Raw genomic sequence first — 16,035 nt, 5'->3', positions numbered from 1 at the left:
TTCTAAACACTTTTTATTTGATTTATATAGAGGTGGCCAAAATATTTCTTTCTGAGTATCACAGTTCAATGTTAAATAACCTATGTAACTTTTCCCCTTTTAAAATGTGTCTTATCTTATAGATGCTTGTGACCACACCGGAAAAATGGGATGTAGTGACAAGAAAGAGTGTTGGGGATGTAGCTCTTTCCCAGATTGTAAAGCTCCTTATTCTTGATGAAGTTCATTTGCTACATGAAGATAGAGGACCAGTATTAGAAAGCATAGTTGCCCGTACTTTACGGCAGGTAAGAGGAAGTTATTTATAAGCTTATTTTGAAGGGATAAATATGTTTTTCAACTTAAAATGCAGCATTTTCACTGTAGACCTGTGTTACAAAGCTAAATCTAATATTGACATAATCTTCATATTTTTAAAAGGGGGAATGTACCTGTTGTCCCTAGTTTTAGACCTCACTAGCTATTCATAAATAGCCCAAACCAAAATTGGTAAATTCCTAATACCAAGAGTCTTAAGATATTTTCTGTTAACCGTTCTTTTCACTAAATGAAAGGACAGGATATTTTAGAATATTCATGAGTTTTTAACTGATGTTTTCTGATAGATTGTACGTATATAGAAAATAGATGAACACTTATTTTTTGACCTAATCAAGAACTCTAGTTTCTTGACTCCTCATTTATTGTCTTTTATTCATATTCTCTTGCCTTTATTTTCTTCTGAAATAGCTAAGATTCCATGATTAATTACTCATCTTCTTAATAACTTTAACTTACTTATCCCCTGAGCACCTGACAAAATTACAACAGTGAATCAATTGAGCCATGTCTGTACTTCCAGCCAGATTGCCGATTACTAGTGGGAAAGACTGCTGGAGATGCTGACTAGCATCAGTAGACCTTCATAGACTGTGATTTAGAGTAGACATTCCTAGACTACATTCATATGGATCCTTGGGATTACCCTGTAACTTCTAAGCAGCTTTTCTTCTGTGCCCCTAATGTGACCCTTTTCAAACTTCACCAGTTTCCTTTTTCACTCTTCATCACCCTGTCATGCCTTATTCTTATACAATAGTATTTTGTACTGAAATGGAAATAGAGTCCCTTGTGCTTGAACTCTCTAAATTTCCATTCCTTTTCCCTCCTCTCCCTAACCAGGAAGATGCCCAGCCCTTCCCACCACAAGCATACCCTTCATTCCACCCCTTACGCGTTTCTCAGAGGTCCTTTCTCCCCTTGCCTTAGACCCCATTTCTTTCATTCTGTAAGTTACCCCTTTTCTTTCTCCTATGTCTTTAAGTTCTCTCTCAGTGGGCACTGTCTTTTTGACTTAAAAGGATTGCAAAGTCCCTTCTGTCTTTACCAAAAAATTTCCTTAAACCTATCCCTCACCACCACCTAGTGTCTGGAAATATTAATCTCAATTCAATTTCCCTTTTGACTAAACCACTGCAGTCTGGTCATTGCTCAAACATAAGTAATAAGATGTTTTTACCAAGATCACCAGTTACCAGTTCTCAAACCTATTTTTTTTTTTAACTTTTGATTCTACTCATTTTTGATGCTTAATACTACTCATTGTTTCCTCAGTCTTGAAGCTCTTTGCTCTTTGACTCTGTGATGCCACCCTGTCCTGGTTACTTTCACTTGTGTTTTTTTGTTTGTTTGTTTGTTTGTTTTGTAGCTACTCTTTCTCAGCCTTCCTTGCTTCTTCCCTGTTCTCAATCTGGAAATGTTTATTGTTTATGTTCTCTAAGACTCTGTCACTTGCCATCTTCTCTCTTTATTCTAAATATTTACTGTGGGGAAAAACACTTCTATGCCCATCTTACCTAAATTATGTATATATAATATGTATATGATGTGTATGCATGTGTGTATATATATATATATATATTATATATATATGTGTGTGTGTGTGTGTATATATATATATAAAATCCCCTACTGACTTCTGGCCATATCCAAACCCAGTTGTATATTTCTACTCTAATATCCCATAGACATCTTTTGCCCATAAACATGTCAGAACTCTTGTCATCTTCCCTGTATACCTAGATATGGTATCATAATCTACTTGATTCCGAAGCCAAAACCCTGGGAGTCATAGTCAGGTTTTCCCTCTTCCTTAATACTTTCTTCCATCCCAATATCTAATTAGATATCAATTCTTTATATTTTTTTCTAAATACCTCTGATTCAGATTCAAGTGTGGAAATGTAAAGAAGTAGGTACAATAAGTGACATAATGTATTTTTTAAAAGTTCGAAAGTGTTTGTTTTTCATGTTCTAAATTCACCATAAAATTCTAGATGGATTAATGATTTAATTGTTTCAAACAAAGCTCTCAGTGCAATGAAGAAAACATAGGAGAGTTTTTTTTAAAAAATAATCTTGTTATTCTATGCAATATGCAAGCTCAAGAAGTTATAAATGAAACCTGTGTCACATTTGGATGCATAAATATTTTAAAATTCCGATCAGTAAGACACCCCTAAAATTTTAAATGTGAGACCAAGTAAATTATTTGCAACATGTAAAACAACTTTTTAATATTATTTATATTTAATAGGTTTCTATAAATAAGAAAAATAATCTTAACTGGAAGGAACATTTTACAGTAGAAAAAAATTATTGAGCAATATCTAAAAGATGCTTTAAAAGAATATGAATCATTATGAGACATTTCTGTTCTATCACATTAACAAAAATAAAAACGAAATGGAATTTGAAAGCATCCAGCAAAATCAATGCTGTGTTTTCACTTCTATATATCAAACTGTGGAAATAATAGCACAAATTTATAAAGATGTAGCAATACCAGTATTCATTGAAGCTCTTTTTTTAGTACAAAATATTTTAGTAATACCTTGACTATTCAACAATAGAAGAAATTGTTTAATGAATTATAGTATATTTATGCAATGAAATGCTGCTTTGCAGCCTTTAAAAAAAGTGAGAATGAACTGTGTGCTCTTCTTTATATTCGGGGAGCTATACCACAACAATCTATACATTCCACATTTATTTATGTGAACTAGGCCTAAAAGATGTTATATTATTCACTGAAAAAGCAAGCTGTTCTGTATGTATAGCACAATCCCATTTGCGTAAGAAAAACGTGCAGTATATTTATGTTTTTATTCATTCATTCATTCAGTTAATGAACATTTATTAAGCACCTAAACATGTACCAGCTACATAGTTCTAAGTGCTACAGATATAGTGATAAACAAAACAAAGTTCTTGCTTACACTTAGATCTTAGGCTGGTGTAGAATTGGGTGCATATACATGAAAAGATATGCAACAAGTTGAAGAGTGGTTTCTTTCTTTTTCAATTTCAACTATTATTTTAGACACAGGGGTACATGTGCAAGTTTGTTACATGGGTATATTGCATGATGCTGAAGTTTGGATGTCATTCTTCATAGAATTAGAAAAAACTATCCTAAAATTAATATGGAACCAAAAAAAGAGCCCAAATAGCCAAAGCATTCCTAAGCAAAAAGTACAATAAAAGAGACATCGCACTACCCACCTTCAAACTATACTATAAAGCTACAGTAACCAAAACAGCATGGTACTGGTACAAAAACAGACACATAGACCAAATGAGACAGAAGAGAAAACTCAGAAATAAAGCCACATACCTACAACCATCTGATCTTCAACAAGGCTGACAAAAATAAGCAATGGGGAAAGGACTCCCTATTCAATAAATAATGCTGAGGTAACTGGTTAGCCATATGCAGAAGAATGTAAATGGACCTTTACCTTTCACTGTATACAAAAATTAACTCAAGATGGATTAAAGATTTAAATGTAAGACCTCAAACTGTAAAAATCCTACAAGAAAATCTAGGAAACACCATTCTTGACATTGGCCTTGGCAAAGAATTTTTAGCTAAGTCCCCAAAAGCAACTGTAACAAAACCAAAAGTTGACAGGTGGGACCTAATTAAACTAAAAAGTGGGAGATAGCAACTGCAACAAAAACAAAATTTGACAAGTAGAACCTAATTAAAAAGTGGTTTCTTCGGTAGAAATGAAATTGTAGAAATATTTGGGACTTGTTTACTTTTTGCCACATAAATTAAAAATATGTGTATATGCACACACATATGGAAAACACACAGGTCTGAAATTTTCAAAGCTGATTTATAAAACCAGGTTTTAGCTAAAATCCAATTTAAGAGCAATTTTTAAAATGCCAGGTAGTCAGACACAGATGAAGTATGGAGAAGTCGAAACTACCATCTCTATTCTCCAGGTCCATTCTTCCTACAAGGCATGTGCTCTGGCCCACATGTTATACATGAGGTCTCATAAAAGAAGCATGCAGGTCATGATTTACACAAAGGAGAGCTATTTTGATTATGAAATGTTTTGATTTTATGCCCTGATACTTAACTTAGTGATGTTTTTCAAGGAGCCATACTATAACAATCCATACACCACACTTATTTGCAGCGAGCCACCTACAGAGACCATGTCCATCCAGCAAAGATAAGGACTTTCTTCAACTATAGAACATTAGAGGCCAAGTAAATATCATTAGTATATTTTCCAAGGGGTCTGTCATTCATAATTACAAGGGATTTTACTGTTATAGTACATCTTTCTTTCCTGAGCATCCCCAGTATAAAAAGAAAACAGATTGTAGTCTTAGTGCTAATCCTTTCTGTATGTATGTACAAAGACACATAGATATATCATTACATATGATATTTTTGAGCAGGCATTATAACATTAGAAAGTTTACAAATAATTTTGTAAATTGTTTATAAATGTATAATTTTTTATTTAAAATATAAATTAATTGTAAATTGTATAGTTTCTATATAAAATCTATAAATGTTATAAACTATATCAAACTATATTATAGGTTTATTATGTATTATATGCAATATATTATTATATAAATATATAGTATATCAATATGTGTATATCATATATATTATATATGTATAATAATTTCATCTTCACATTGTCATCTGTATATTGTAATCAAATTCTAATTATATAGTTTTGTGCCACTTTGCCCATATACCTTTGCTGACTTGCTGTTTGTTATCTTAAGAAAAATAGTCAAATTGTTTAGCTGGACATTAAAGACTATTAATATTAAAGCACTGTCTGTCTAATTTTAACTTCCACATCTTCATCAGCTACCAAAGGTTCCAGCCACACAAAACTATTTGATCTTTTCCCTGCTTCCTTTGAAATACCATTGACCCTCTTTCAAAAATGGAACTAATCTAACTTGGGGCAGAATGTGTTGTTGGTTGTGAGATAAGGATTGTAAATGCCAAAATACATAATGCCTTCTTTTTTTGTAACTCCACCCATCCGTCTATGGAAAATTTACTGTTCTTTTGAATCCATCAAATGCCACTTCTATGATGTGTTTCCTAGTTACTGAATCAGAATGAATTACACCTTTTTTGTGTTTTGTTTGCACTCCCTTATTTTTACATATTTTTAACGCTTATGATGATCTTCCTTGTAATTTCACAACTTACTATAGTGAATTCTGTCTTCATCTAAATGCCTCACTAGAATTCAGCCTCCTTGACAGATGTGTCTGTGTGAATCTTTTCATATTTTCAAAGTATTGGTACAGTGCTCATAGTTATTTTTATTACAGAACAAAGCTCTTATTTTTATTTGTTCCTTGTGATTACCAAATATTCCCAGTAGATGGCACATCATATCACACTTCAACATTTGTAACTAACGTAGAAGCGCCTTCCGAAGCTATTGGAAGGCAGTGTAGATTTTGTTCAGGTTCTGAACTTACATGGTGATATTAGGGACTAAATTCATAACACACTTGGCATGATTGGGAGAAATTTGGAAAAGATAAAAGTATAAGAAATCTTAAATCTATTTTATTTAACAACATGAGCTAATAATTATCTTAACCTACTTTTAGTAAGTAGGGAGACTTTATCAGAACTAAATTTTATGTGAAGGAAAACATCATAGAAATATACTGTCTAATCTTGAGCTGATGATAGGGAGAAAGCCATAAATTTTTAATTTTTTGTAATTGTCAGTAATTAATACTTTTAAGGTAAATAGGTATAGTGTATAGACTTGAAGGTTTGGCTTAAGACCTAACATTCCAGATTATTTCTATTTTAAATAAAGTATTTCTCACATAGATTTAACTATATTAAATAACTATGTTATAATTATACTTTTAGACTTAAAAATGTGGTTGTTTTAAAATGGATTTTTAGCAGAAAAATGTCTGGTATTTGCCAGAGTATTGTGTCTTTAACATCAAACAACCTTAAAAAAATATTCTGTAACTATTGTGTCTTAAGAAATGATTTTAAAACCAAATATCACTTTCATTTCTTTCCAAATCCCCACTAGTACTACATAGAACTCTGGGATAATTAATCATTCTAATTACTGTATGTTGTGAAAGAGGTTTCTTTAAAAATAGGTCTGGCGATTATTTCCCCTTATTTAGGGTTCCTTCCTTTTGATGGGATTTGGTTTGGGGTTTTGCCAATATCTATAAGATTTCTTCAGTGAAAACAAATTTATAATAAGATACTGTATATGTATTAGTACTTTAATTTTTACCCATCTCTACTTTTTTGATCCTTCCCTTGTTATGTTTCTGCAAATAGTCTCTGCATGTGTGGATCTATGTCTTATTCAGCACTGCATCCCTAGTGCCTACAGATTAGGTCCTAACCCAGTGTTGATGGATGGATGACTCTGAAAGTATTAATATTATTCACATTGGACTACTTTGCTTATACCTATTGAGTATCCTAGACTGAGCAAAATTATTAACAGATTACTCAGAAAATCATACTGATATATTTTAATTACCAAATGAGTGGAAGTTTTTGGCCATCCTTTGGTTTTATCTTTTTAGGTATGTTACATCATAATCAGATAATAATGGCCTATATGATTTTTAGTTTTTGGAATTTACTGAGTTTTTTGTGACCTAAAAATACATTTAGTTGTCACAAAGTTCTTAATTCCCATTTTTACTTTTATTTTTATTCATTTATTTATTTTTGAAACAGTTTTACTCTGTCACCGATGTTGGAGCTCAGTGACACGATCATATGGGCTCGAGTGATCCTCCCACCTCAGCTTCCTGAGTAGTTGAGACTACAAATGTGTGCCACCACACCAGTTATTTTTTTTTTTTTTTTTTTGGTAGAGATGGGGTTTTGCCTAGGCTTGTCTCAAACTCCTAGGCTTAAGCGAGCCACCCACCTTGCTTCCCAAAGTGCTGGGATTACAGGTATGAGCCAACACACTCACCCCTCATGTGTATTTTTAATTATAGTGGGTATGGAATTTTATTTTGTATCTGTTAAATCAAGCTTGTGAATTATGGGCTATAAAGTCTTTCATGATAGGACCCTCAATTGACCTCCACACTTATCTCTGTCTAGAGTTTTTAGAAGTCCTATTAATAGGACAGATTATAATGCTTTTTGGTTAAATTAATTTAAATAACCCACATTGAATTAAAATAATCCATATAGGTGGAATCCACACAGAGTATGATAAGGATTCTCGGACTGTCTGCAACTTTACCTAACTACCTCGATGTTGCCACATTTTTACATGTTAATCCATACATTGGACTTTTCTTCTTTGATGGCCGTTTTCGACCAGTACCTCTTGGACAGACATTTTTGGGGATTAAATGTGCAAATAAGGTAAATACTCATTTTAATTCTTATCTAAAAATATTTTTGTTGACTTATTATTGAATACTTGTTTGGGGTTAGAGACTCCAAAAGACCATTTCAGTCTTTTGTGGTCTCCACTGAAATGGCCTTTTGCAGAACACTGAATCACATTACAGATGTGATATCCTAGACAAAATCAGGCATACTTCCTCAACTATTTGTAGTAGAGTAAGTCCTCCTACAGAAAGTAGCTTGTCATAGTTTGCATTGGTGTTTTCAACGTATGTTACATATTTTCAGCTGTTAAAAGTTTTAAGTTATTTTGACGTGAAATGATTGAAGGGCATTGTGGAATAATAAAAACTTCAATTAAACAAGCAATATATATTGTGATGATATTCATTTAATAGAAATAATAGTACCTCATACACAATTGAAAAATAATTTCATAGTAGCAACCATCAAGGAAGTTGTTCCGTGTAACTTACAATGTTCTATAATTTATTATTATATATATAAATGGCATTTCTAAAATTCTATGCTTTAAAAAGTTTATCTAATTTTGAAATTAGTACTACCTATACTATTCACACTATTAGGGTGCTTATGATAGGCTTATTTTATAATATGAAGGAAAACATTGCTTAAAATTTAAACAATTATCATCCTATTCAACACCTATTTTTTGTGTAGAAGAAATAGTTTTAGGAAAATATTTACAGGCCTTTTGACATTTTTACTAAAAGAGAACAAGATAGAATCATATGTTACTATGTCAACCTTAGTCTTTAATGTATTACAGTCACTTCTTGTCTAAAAACAATTTCATTAGTAAAATAGAGCCATTTTTACCTTGTACTATTATAAGTAAAATATTCACCTAAAAATATCCAAAGTGACTGTTACTATAATACAACAGTTAATATCCTGGGACTGCATTGCATGAAAGTTAGGTATCTTTAGAATTCTAGGGAGTCATTTTAGACTTGTACACAAAGGGAGAGTTTATGATATACAATTACGCATATTTTAAGCTTCATAATTGTTTCAAGTACTGCTTTTCAGCATTATTTGCTGCTTGTTTTTTTCAGTTATGTTTCAATATAATTTGATTATTTAGTTCATTTTTGACGTATCAGTAGGATAGATGTAGAACTTCTTTTATAGCTTTAGAATGTTTTCAGCTTTATAATTTAGAAGATAAGCAGATGATTATCACAGAGAGATATAAAGAGAAGAAAATTGTTTCACATGCCTGTCAGCCACCTTAAACCTTATTTTCTTTCAGTTGCATCATACAAATTGGTAAATCACCTAAAGCTAATTAAATCCAAAGTATATTTCACTACAGTACGTTACCATCATAATCATGAAAGGAATGGGAGAATGATGTGAGTGTTGTGTCTAATTTGGAATAATGGCTTTGGCCAGAAATGAATCCAAAGTACACTGAAAAAGTTATTGGGAGTTTTGTCTTTTGTAGAGGGTGGGGATTGTTTTTAAATTATTCGTGGGGAGTAAATTATCCTATGATCATCTCATCCTACTTAGCTGTTATAAGTCATAAGAATTCCAATATTTTAAAATGTTTACATTAATGAAACAAAAAATCCAAATCATTGTCATTTTAGATGTACATGATGGCTTTTCATCCTCTTCTAAACTCTTACTAATACATGTTAAGTGGAGAGATAATAGGCTGGGTCACATGCCTACTCCTTTGGGTTAGCCACCTTACCTTTTTGGTTAGAAGCTTTCTTATCATTAATAAGGAATATGAGACCCATTTAAATTTTTTTAAATTGATACATAGTAGATTTACATATTTTCTGGGCATATGTGTATATAATACATTCATAATTATATGAATACATTGATAATTATATGAATGTATTAACTTACATGAAAATCTTCAGTCAAATCTATTTGACTGAATATCAAATTAGTTTAATTGGGATATCCATCAGCTTAAATACTTAGAGACCCTTTCTTAATTCATAAATTTTATATTAGATTTCCAATTAGTCTGAAATATGTTTCTGTAGAAGCATTTTGAATAGCAACCTCTGTCAATATACATTACAGAAATAGTGTGTTACCTTATGTTTCAACTCTGTGTGCCATTTGATACTTGATCCATAGTGTTCTCGCAACATTGAGAATCATACAGGAAAGGTGTGCTGTTTGGTTCATATAATGAAATATATGGAAAATAGCCTGGAGAATGGGCTTCTCGGAAAAGGAGAGAGAACTTTAAAAATTATTCTAAAATATTTGTAACTAACAAGAATATCCTTAAAGATATTGTATTTTAAAAACTTGGTGGGTTTAGAAAGTTAGTACTCAGAAACTATTATCTGAGTTATTCTATTTGTACTTTTAAGTTGCATTGCATATTTTTTAATGGATTGTTATATGTTATATGTTTATGAGGTATTTGTTACCTCTGCATTCTAGGTAGTCTGAAAGTTTAAAAAAATGCATTGTAATTGGCAAAATTTTATTTGTAGTTAGAAAGTTTATAATTGTTTCATCTGATTTTTTTTTTATGTTTTAAAATCTTTAAGATGCAGCAGTTGAATAACATGGATGAAGTATGTTATGAAAATGTTTTGAAGCAAGTAAAGGCTGGACACCAGGTACACTTATTTTATCCTGCTTTTAGAGATTGCTTAATGATAAAAATTATTAATATTTAGGCTCTTCAGAAGAAAATTTTTCTTTAATTCTGAGGCAACGACTCAGAGGTTCTATTTCTTAATAACTGCTTTAGCCCAATGGGTAAGTCATAAAAATATTCATAGATATAATCATCCCAATATTGATAGGTCGTGCTATTTGTTTGCCATTTTTAATTTTAAATATTACATTCTTAGTATTCATGAAGCGATATAAATTGAAATGTAATGTATATAATAAAGTTTTGTATTGTTTGATGGTGTTTAGAAATTAAGCACTTTTATTTTTTAATTCTCCATCGTTCAGTATACTCCCATCAAGATTGTTAAAGACAAAGTGAAGTGATAATAATTGCTTATATAAAAATTGTCCACTTGCCAATTGTTCATGGTTCTTTGAATAACTTTATTATATCATTTCTTAAAACATTGTGAGCCTTTTATGACATATAAAGTGTTTTCCTGGCCCTTAGGTTGTTAAATTCCTTTTAAGAGTAGTGAAACCTTTTTTTCCCAGACTAAATCTTGTTTGCAACTCCAGTATATAAAATAAATCAAAGATGATTTTAACTTGAGTGCATGGGACACTGCCTCCTTAATCATTGGAACACTGAGCATTCTTGAGGCATTTTTTCTATTTTTAGGAAATAGTTTTAAAATCACGTTCATAACTAATCTGTAGAGACTGTGCTTGGTTTTCCAAGAGTAACTTTTTCAGAAATCACAAGTATTTTAAGTTGTATACTAGCAATAATAATAGTAGCTAACCTTTTCTAGTTCTTAATAAATGTATGAAGCTGGTAAGATTATCTTGTACTTACTGGCTAATTGAATTTTCTCAGCAACCTATGAGGCAGGTACTATTATCTTCACTTGACAGATGAAGAAAATGGAGTTCTTTGCAAAATAAAGTAACATGTTCAGATCATTCTGCTAGTGCACTTTCAGATCCAGGCCATGAGCTGCTAACCATTGTGACATATCACTTTCCTTGCATTTATTTTATGTCATTGTTCTCCTTTGACCCTCATAAAAAACTGTTTTGTGAGTTGCATTATTTATCATTTTAAAAATAAAGAAATATAAAATGCCAATATTCTTTCTTTAAATTAAAAAAAATCCTACTAAATAAAAACAATTTGTTCTAGGTCAGAGGCTGGCAGAATTTTTCTGTAAAGAGTCAGATAGTAAATATTTAAGGCTTTATGGGCCTTATGTTTTCTGTTGCAGCTACTTCAACTTTGCTATTTAGCATGAAAGCAGCTATGGACAATATTTGAACAAGTGGGTGCAACTGTGTTCCAATAAAACTTTATTTACAAAAATAGGCAGCAGGTGCATTTGGCTTGCTGGCTATAATTTGCCACCTCTGTTCTGGATTGCCTCATGAGATTTTATTTGCAGTGAATGTGTGATGATCTCAAAATGCTATCTAGAGAAACGTTTGAAAGCATTTCAAAAAAGATTCTAATGGAATGTCCTGTATAGCCTTCTTTGCAAGAGTATCATAAATTCAGTGTAAGTAGCTAGATGTTATCACCATGCACATTTATTTCCAAGTTTTATATTACAAAATATATAAACTATATTGTTAGCTAAGGAATGTACCTGTGGAGTCTGTAAACTCTTTTTGTATAGGGAATATCAAAAAGATTCAGTAAATATTTAAATGTTTTCTCAATTTAGTTTTTTTAAAAATACAGTTTATTTTTTAGAGAAGTTTTAGGTTCACAGTAAAATTGAATGGAAAGTAGAGTTTCCGTATGCTCCCTACTCCCACACAAGCACAGTGTCCCCAGTACCAGAAGGATAATTTGATTCAATCAATGAACCTACATTGACATGCAGATGTTACTCAAAGTCCACAGTTTACGTTAAGGTTAACTCTTTGTGTTGTACATTCCATGAATTTTGAGAAATGTATAATTACATGTTTTTGCTATTATAGTTTCATACAAATTTGTTTCACTGACCTAAACATCCTCTATGTTAAGCCTGTTTTTCTCTCCTCCCGCTTAACTACTGATCTTTTTACTCTCTCCATAGTTTTGGATTTTTCTGGAACATCTTATAGTTGGAACCACATAGCATGTAGCCTTTTCAGATTAGCTTTTTTCACTTAGTGATAGGTATTTTAGGTTCCCCATGTCTTTTCATGGCCTGATAGCTCAGTTCTTTTTGGTATTGAGTAATACGCCATTATCCTGGTGTGCTAATTTATTTATCTGTTCACCTGCCAAAGGACATATTGGTTGCTTCCAAATTTGGCAATTATAAATAAAGTTGCTGTAAAATCCATGTGCAGGTTTTTGTATGGACATAAGTTATCAACTCGTTTCAGTAAATAATAAAGAGTATAATTGCACTGGGCGTGGTGGCTCATGCCTGTAATCCCAGCACTTTGGGAGGCAGAGGCAGGTGGATCACGAGGTCAGGAGATCGAGACCATCCTGGCTAACACGGTGAAACCCTGTCTCTACTAAAAATACAAAACAGCCGGGCGTGGTGGTGGGCGCCTGTAGTCCCAGCTGCTGCAGAGGCTGAGGCAGGAGAATGGCGTGAACCTGGGAGGTGGGGCTTGCAGTGAGCTGAGATGGTGCCACTGCGCTCCAGCCTGGGTGACAGAGCAAGACTCCATCTCAAAAAAAAATGAGTAATATGGTAGGAGTATGTTTAGCTTTATAAAAAACTACAAACTATCTTCCAAAATACCTGTACCATTTTTCATGCCCATTAGAGAATTTCTGTTGTTCAGCATCCTCACATCCTTGCCAGCATTTGGTTTTGTCAATATTTTGGATATTGGCCATTCTAAAAGGTGTGTAATGGTATCTTGTTTTAAGTTGTATTTTTCTAATGACAAGTGATATTAAGCATCTTTTCATATGCTTGACATTTGTCCATCTTCTTTGGTGAAATGTCTTTTCAAGTCTTTCGCCCATTTTTAACCAGGTGGTTCATTTTCTTATTTTTGGGTTTTAAGAGTTCTTTGTATATTTTGTTAACAGTCCTTTATCAGGTATATATTTTGGAAATATTTTCTTCCAGTCTGTTACTTGTCTTCTCATTCTCTTTCCTCTTATTTCTCTTAGTGTTTTTCAGCAGTTATAAATTTTAATAAAGTCCAGCTTGTCAATTATTTCCTTTATGTCTTTGGTGTTGTATATAAAGAGTTATTGCCATATCCAAGGTCACCTTGATTTTCTCTTATGTTATCTTCTAGGACTTTTATAATTTTGTGGTTTTACATTTACTTCTTTGATCCATTTGAAGTTAATTTTGTAAAAGGTATGAGGTCTGCGTCTAGATTCATTTTTTTTGCATATTGATGGCCAGTTGTTTCAACATCATTTATTGAAAGACTATATTCACTCCTTGTTCCTTAGTCAAAGATATGTTAACTGTATTTATGTGGGTCTATTTCTGGGATCTCTGTTCTGTTTCATTAATCTGTTTGTAAGTCTTAAAGTCAGATAGTGTCTCTCCTCTGACTTTATTTTTCTCTTGCAATATTGTGTTGGCTATTCTGGGTCTCCATTTAATTTTGAACTGTGAATTAATAACATTTTGCATCATAATTTTTAATTGTGGTGGCATTTCTTCCATCACAAGAGAACCTTTTCTAGTCTATAATAGTTTTTTTTGTTTTTTTGTTTTGTTTTGTTTTGTTTTGTTTTTTGTGACAGAGTTTCACTCTTGTTGCCCAGGCTGGAGTGCAATGGCACAATCTCAGCTCACCACAACCTCCACCTCTCGGGTTCAAGTGATTCTCCTACTTCAGCCTCCCAAGTAGCTGGGATTACAGGCATGTGCCACCACACCTGGCTAATTTTTTTTGTATTTTTAGTAGAGACGGTGTTTCACCATGTTGGTCAGTCTAGTCTCGAACTCCCGACCTCAGGTAATCCACCCACCTCGGCCTCCCAAAGTGCTGGGATTACAGGCGTGAGCCACCATGCCCAGCCCTATAGATTTCATTATGAATGAGCACTCTTAAATATTTCTTCTCTTTTTAATTAATGGAAATTAAAATATAAATACTTTACAGTGGGACACATAGTAGATATTTTATCTTCTTAATCTAGTCAGGAAAATACCTACCACATCTTACAGTATCTTTTGTAACTGATGAGACTTGCATGCATTATGAAAAAATCTTAAGAGGCCACTAATAGAAATGTTATTGTGTTGCCCCTAGAAATTAAAGCAATTGTTATTTTTCTGTCATAGTTAATACTTAATGACCAGGTAAGGAGGTACCTGGTACTTTAGTATGGAACATAGGATTGCTTCTCATCAGAATAAGTTACTTTTTTAGAGTAAAAATAGAAATTTTTGAAAATTTTTTCCTATTGAGATTGATAAATAAATGTAGCCATGTATAAACACATAAATAAACATAGACTATTGTAAATTCAAGCTTATATGAGTAAATAGCTTAATAATGCTATTACTGCCAGTACCACAGCTATTTTGAGGCTTTAGAAGCTACGGGTTGCTTAGCCTTTTAGGGTTATAGCCTTTATCATACTATTTATAATTATTATTGAAACATATTTGTTATACAACTTTAGCTTTTTTATTAAGATGATGTTACATTTTAAAATATTCATTTAAAAAATAAAATGCAGCTTTATCCCCAAATGTTGGGAAAAGTAGCAGTTATATCTTCTATTGTAGATAAAAACCCAAATATATGTTGTAATATAGGGGATCCTAGGAGAACTTTCCTCTCTCTCTCTTCTGTTATAATTCCTTCACTGTAATAGGGATTAAGATGCCCCCTTAGGAATCATTAATTATAAAACTTGGATGCTGGCTAGGGGTGTTTAGTCAGTAGAGATGAGATCTTACTGCCAGCTTTTTTATTTTTATTGTAAATCCATTCATTGCATTACTTTTCAAAACGAAAGATGACTGAGGAGGGCAGGCTCTTACTATGGTAAATTCTGATAGGACAAAGTCAGTTGGAGGGCTAGTTTCACAGTAGTTGTGCATGGTTAGAAAGGATAGACTTGGATGGGATACCCAAGAGAAGTCTTCAGGTTACCAGGGGCTGGTTGCTCTAGGGCATGAAGAACCTAGGAATGGAGAATGCACACAGCTGAGGCAGAATTTAGAGATAAATATCACCTCTCCATCTTCTGTGTGCATATTTTGCCATCCGTGAGCTGTTTAAGAATGTGTGACTTCTAAGCTATTTTCTTGTCTGGCTAAAAATGCCCTGTGGGTAATTGTGTAGAGTATGATTGCAGTTTAAGAGTCTACTAACAAACTTTTGGATCTGAGATCATGTCCAGATTTGTATTTTAGTGCCTTACTGCAAACAAGAATTAGAGCAGGATAACTATGATCCTTCTTTAAGATATATGCCCTAAGAAGTAAGGTTTAGTATACAGGTCTCACAGTTTCTGTTTTTGAATGATTAGTGATGACATTCATTTTCCATAAGAGTGGGACTTCAGGTTTTATAGAAATACCTACATATCTCCTATACTATTTGTTAGCTATAAAAATAAAATGACAATATTAAAATCGTTTATAGTTTTCTATTATTTTACCATTTTAACATTGTAATTGCAGTTTTATACATTTTCCATTAGTCTTTTATCCATTCACACATGTGCCTTTTAATTTTGCTCCTTCAAACTTAATGTTAATTATTAGTTATAC

General features: G+C 32.4%; 1 protein-coding gene across 5 annotated transcripts in view; it reads left to right on the top strand.

The window, feature by feature from the left end:
• The window catches only part of ASCC3 (activating signal cointegrator 1 complex subunit 3), a 388,871-nt gene that overhangs the window by 156,047 nt on the left and 216,789 nt on the right, over positions 1–16,035 (top strand). For 3 of the 5 annotated variants that reach the window (XM_063619900.1, XM_055259780.2, XM_055259771.2), the window contains 3 exons: positions 123–287; positions 7,535–7,711; positions 10,252–10,323. In XM_063619900.1, coding sequence (XP_063475970.1) covers positions 123–287; positions 7,535–7,711; positions 10,252–10,323 — 414 coding nt within the window. The remainder of the gene's footprint in view (positions 1–122; positions 288–7,534; positions 7,712–10,251; positions 10,324–16,035) is intronic. The other 2 variants (XM_063619908.1, XM_055259785.2) reach the window with 1 other exon arrangement.

This window comes from Symphalangus syndactylus, chromosome 2 (genome assembly GCF_028878055.3).
Source record: "Symphalangus syndactylus isolate Jambi chromosome 2, NHGRI_mSymSyn1-v2.1_pri, whole genome shotgun sequence".
In the NCBI taxonomy this organism is placed as follows: domain Eukaryota; kingdom Metazoa; phylum Chordata; class Mammalia; order Primates; family Hylobatidae; genus Symphalangus; species Symphalangus syndactylus.
The sequence above is the reverse complement of the archived record's forward strand: the minus strand, read 5'-3'. Positions and strand labels throughout refer to the sequence as shown.